The 5,369-nt window shown below is 37.3% G+C and overlaps 1 protein-coding gene across 1 annotated transcript; it reads right to left on the minus strand.

Annotated features, from left to right (window-relative positions):
- Positions 1-881: 881 nt before the first annotated feature.
- Positions 882-4,686, minus strand: LOC149214805 (disease resistance protein Roq1-like). Its single transcript, XM_089389508.1, has 4 exons — positions 4,151-4,686; positions 3,047-4,050; positions 2,538-2,836; positions 882-2,291 (listed from the first exon to the last, which is right to left on the minus strand). Exons 1-4 carry the CDS (start codon positions 4,684-4,686, stop codon positions 882-884), a joined length of 3,249 nt encoding a protein of 1,082 aa, XP_089245634.1.
- Between the last annotated feature and the right edge of the window lie 683 nt (positions 4,687-5,369).

Here is a 5,369-nt window from a genome sequence, read left to right on the forward strand (position 1 = left end):
TTGATTTATAGATTGTTTTCGTTTTTTACTTTTCAAGTTCTTAGAAATATTTTTTTTGAGTTGATGTGTTAAATTAAAAAAAAAATATTAATAAAAACATCTGTTAAAATATTTTAATGTCTGTATAATTATAATTTGGAAAAATTTATTGTTAATATTTTGAAATTAAGATTTGGATATAGATTGACAATAAATTTTTTCACTATAAAAATTAATAAAATCAATAAAATTTCTTATATTTATGGTTAAAACATTTCAATGGTACTTATATAGAATTGATACATGACAATGAATGCATTTAATAATTAAAAACATGTAACATGTTTTTCATTCTAAAAATTTAATTATACACAATAATTTAAATGCACTTGATAATTAAAAATATATGTTTCCTTCTAAAAAAACATATATTAATTTACAAATAGACAAATCATTAAATAAAAATAAATCTCTTATATCACAATTTTTTAAAATAAATTTAATATATATATATATATATATAAATAAAAAAGTATCATTCAAATATTTTGAATCCCTCGGATGCAAAAAACCAAAATGATTTTACGTTCCCAATAATTTTCAAATTAATTCAACAACTATTATTCTCCATTTTTAATCATTCATGACCAGAATGCCATAATCAAGGATGCAAAAAGCTAAAATGAGTTTTCGTCGATAATAATCTTCAAATTAATTAAACAATTATTATTCCTCCTTATTATTCATTCAATTCGGGACCAGACCTGCCATAATTAAAAACAATTTTATAGTAGATGTTTTTTTTTATATCAAAATCGATTATTTTATTGAAACTCACCTTTTATTAAAATTGTGAATATAAGAGCACCTTTTATTAAAATAAAAACATCCCCTTATGTGTTCTAAACGTTGTCCATCGAATCATCACTTGAATTCGAGAGGTCGTCACCACTTAGATCTTCATCACTTAGATCCTTCCCCCGTCGTTGGCGCAGATGCTCGAGTACTTCCTCACCCCATCGCAGATTGGGACAGTTAGAAACAGTAAGCTTCCTCATCCACAACATCAGATGTTCGATCCCTGGAAGTAACTCTAACGCATGACAGAGAGACACATTTAGCTCTCGAAGTTTTGTCAGCTGTTGCAAACCCAGTATGCGCCTGACCCCACATTTGCAAAGAATCAACCTCTCCAAAGATATCAACGTTGCAAGTCCAGAAAGCTCCTCCACTTTTGGGCAATTTGTAATCTCCAGCGTTTGAAGTTTTGCAACACAACAAAGCCCTTCAATTTTTTCCAGCTGAAGACAATGCCTCAACACTATTTCAACGAGTGAACTTGGCAATGTTCCAACCTCTGCTAGGAGTCGACAATTGCTGATGTGAAGACGTTGAAGATTGGGGCAAACACCTTTACCAAATGCTACCTCCGATATCCTTGTCGACTCTAGGAATAAATGTTTAAGGCCAAGCATGCACGCGTTCGAATCTCTTCCGGTTTCGCTTTCCCCTCCAACTCTGTTGAATGGCAGTTCTCTTAACAGACTGTTGCTTACATGTAACATTAAGAGATTGTTCAGCGCCATGATCGGGAGTGGTAAGAATTCGACATCTGTCCCCACAATATCCAACATTTCCAACTGACTTAATTTTCCAATAGAATCCGGCAAACATTTCAATTTTTTCGAATCCCACAACGTATCACTGATCACCAATTCCTTCAAGCTCCATAGGCAACCGAACCAAGCCGGCAGCACATCCAGCGAAGGGCCTCCGATCGCCAGGATTTCCAAAGCTCTTAGATCTGCAATGGCACTTGGCAATTCTGCTATGCTTGTACCCTCTAGAAGTAATTGTGACAAGTACCGTTGATGTGCGACTTGAGGAGGCAGGACTTCAAGTTTGGTACAACCACTCATATCTATAAATTGAAGTGTGGTAATCTTTCCGAGAGTCTCGCTGAACATGGTCAAACTTCTGCACCCATTCAAACCGAGATGTTTAAGTTGTATTAAGTTCCCGAAGGAACCTGGAAGCTTCTGCAATTTTGAGCAGTATTCCAAGTCAAGATGTTGGAGGTTCTTTAAGTTTCCAAAGGACTCGGGCAAAGACACCATTTCCGAGCAAGAACTTAACTCCAAGTGTTGCAAGTGCTGCAGTTGACAAAATTCCTCCGGTAAAATTTTCAGCGGCACTTTTAGAGGCAGCTCAATAACTGGAGCATCTTCGAAAGGCCGCACAACAATCTTCTCAAGGTACTTTAGCTGCCCTATGGACTTTGGAAACTTTAAAAGAGAAGCACTGATTTGCAACTGCATTGTAGTTGTAATTATGCCATGTCATGCTTATATGGTGATGAGGTTAACTAATATTTGTGTAGTTATAACTTATAACTAGCGTTGGATTTTGTACTTAATAACTGCCATATATCGTGCTACTACAGTAATGAATACCAATATATTAATGGAATTATAACTCCACATATATTGATAACCGGCTAAACCAAAACATTCACAAAGCAATTTTACATTAACCGTAGAAACAAAAAGACAATGTACCTCAAAATTACGCTCTCCCCACAGTCTTCTCAATTTCTGCCCCTCCACATTTAAAACACTTAACCTTTCCATTGGAATCCTGTGAAGTAGGGAAGCAAAGGGAAAACGATGGCAATGGAGCCATATAAGATATTCTGGTGACTGCACCCTTCTCAATATGTCCTTCAAACGATCACCCGGAGTGATAAGCAGTTCCAACCTGGTCATACCAATGGAACGATTTCCCAGCTCCACGGGGTTTTGGCCTAACGATCGGAGACGCTTTCTGTTGTCACGCCTATGCTCCACCAAACGACTCCCTTCAACGCACACAAGCCCACGCACCTAAATTGATGTCTTAAACAGTTAGAAATCCTCGCGAAGTTTAAGAATTATTCAAAACATAACAGACACAAATTTTGAGAACAAGACAGTGTTTTGAATGTAAAGCTTGAAATACATACAGGTGATTGGTCGGAAAGATTATGAAGAGGGTTCTCAAATACTTTAAATCATTTCCAGAAGAGTACTCCACAACGTCCACCAGACGATGTTCCGAAGACCTAGCCATCCGTTCCAGCCGGATCCTTCCCATATTCTTATGGCGGTATCCATATCTCTACATATTTCTATGTTAAATCCGCCTTTTCCCGTTTCTCCAGTAAAGAAACAGGCAATATCTAAGAATATTTCCTTCTCCTCTGGATCCAGACCATCATAGCTAATTTTTAGTATGCTTTGTATATCTCCAGGAAGAATTTTGGAAATTTTGTGCAGTTGGGCTTTCCAATACTTCAAATTATCTTTGCCATGAAGAAGTGCGCCAATTACCTGAAGAGATAACGGCAACCCTTGGCAGACATCCAAAAATTTTCTAACCAGTTGTTCAAATTGTGCAGCAGGAGGTTGAGGGCGGTGGAAGGCATGCCAGCAGAAGAGTTCTTGGGAGTGTTGTGGATTGAGCCCTCTTAGCTTGTAAATAGATGTTGCTACAATCCCAAAGCTTGTAAGAACATCCTCATTACGAGAAGTAACTAAAATCAAGCTACTTGAGCTGAGTACGTCCTTCAAAGGGAAAAGTAATACATCCAGCTGGTGAATATGATCCACATCATCAAGAATTATGAGAGCGTGAGAGTCAGATCTGACACGCCTTTTGAGCTCCTCTATTCCCTCAGTAGTGCTGTTGATTTGGACTTTAGATCCAGTCACGTCGTACACAATGGTACTCTGCAGGAAATTTAAAGATTTACTGGCTGCTTTTTCTCTGATATCAGGCAAAAAGCAAGAACGATGGTATTTTGATCTCTCCCGGTTAAACATTTCTTTTGCTAGGGTGGTTTTTCCCACCCCACCAAGACCGACAATTCCTACAACTTTAGCATTCCCACTTTGCTGGGGCGTTACCACGGTTCTTTGCAAATCTCTAACTTTGTCGTCCAATCCCGTGGGATATTTGGAAACATTGAGGGGTGTTTTGGGAAGTTTCTTCAAAACGCTTTCCACGATGTTATCAACGAGTTGATTATGGTCACTGCATCAATATCGAGGATAGAACTACTAGTAAGAAACCGCTACATATAGCTTTTAAGGGCTAAAAATTACAGCTAGACTAAAGATTTAGTGGTTCTTACCTCATACACGCCTCCGCCTCGACCTCAAAACCCTTAATATCGGCAGCCTCAAAAAGAGCCCTCCTCCATTTTCCAATAGTGTCAGTGTCGTATCTTGGTATCTCTAGACGAGATTGAGGGTCAATTGCTTTCTTCCCTTCTAGAATGCTCAGATGTCGAGCATACACTCTGTTTCCACCGAGCGTCCACCGAAGTGCATCGGGCTTCACACCGTAGAAGATGGGAATAATGGTTTTCCCCGATTCCAGCATCAGCAGGAGTTCATTTAAACACCAACTTGACTCTGCATAATTAGTGGAGAAAATTGCGATATGGACGGACGCAGATAGAATAGCGCCCTTTAAGTGACAAGGTATGTTGTCTCCCTCCTGCAATTCCTCCTTGTCAAGAAAGACACGCAGTCCACGGACATTAAGGCGTTTGTAGAGATGGGTTGCTAATGTTTCCTTAACATCGGGACCGCGGTGACTCAGGAAAACATCGTAGTAGTTGCTACTGGTGGTTGCAGCTGTAGCGATGGGGTTCGAAGAAGCCATTAGGGACGCAACTAAGATGAGGGGAAACAAATATATTTAACTCTTTAGACTGGTTGAGGATGCAACAAAACAAAATACTTGCTTTCTGAATGGGAAATGCGTATGGGGGCTCAACTCTCTCCAATATTTATAATGAAATTCTACGAATTTATTAATAAAGAAAGGAAAGGAAATTTTCTAAACTTCACACGAACCCGTCTCTCTTATTATTTAATTATGAATAATATGCACTCAAAATTACTAGTCCCTCATCCTTCCTTCTCGTTGAATAAACTATGTGATACTTGAGATCAGGTAAGAGTGAAGAGAGATACAGATTTCGAAATATAAAACCCCGATTTCCAATGATTTAAGGGGAGGAGCGTTAGGTAATTTACAGCGAATCATAGGCGACAGATAGCTCGTTCGAAAATTTTGCAAACTTATACAAACCAGGGTATCCAACCAGTCAATAGTTTAAAAAATTTAAGCATTTTTATTTTGGAATGGAATTTTTAAAATTTTAATTTAATTATCATGAATAATAAAATTTAACCACTTATAAAATATTTTTTTAATAATGTATATAAAGTAAAAGTTATGAATATTTTCAAAGTTGTTAGGTATTTTTTATTAATTTAATTAAATTTATTAATTAAAAAATGTCTTATGAACAAAGAGTATTTGTGATTTTTAGGACAGGT

The sequence above is a fragment of the Pinus tabuliformis genome, chromosome 1_1, assembly GCF_031772625.1.
Source record: "Pinus tabuliformis cultivar Carrire ecotype Pingquan chromosome 1_1, CPIR1, whole genome shotgun sequence".
Taxonomy (NCBI): Eukaryota; Viridiplantae; Streptophyta; class Pinopsida; order Pinales; family Pinaceae; genus Pinus; species Pinus tabuliformis.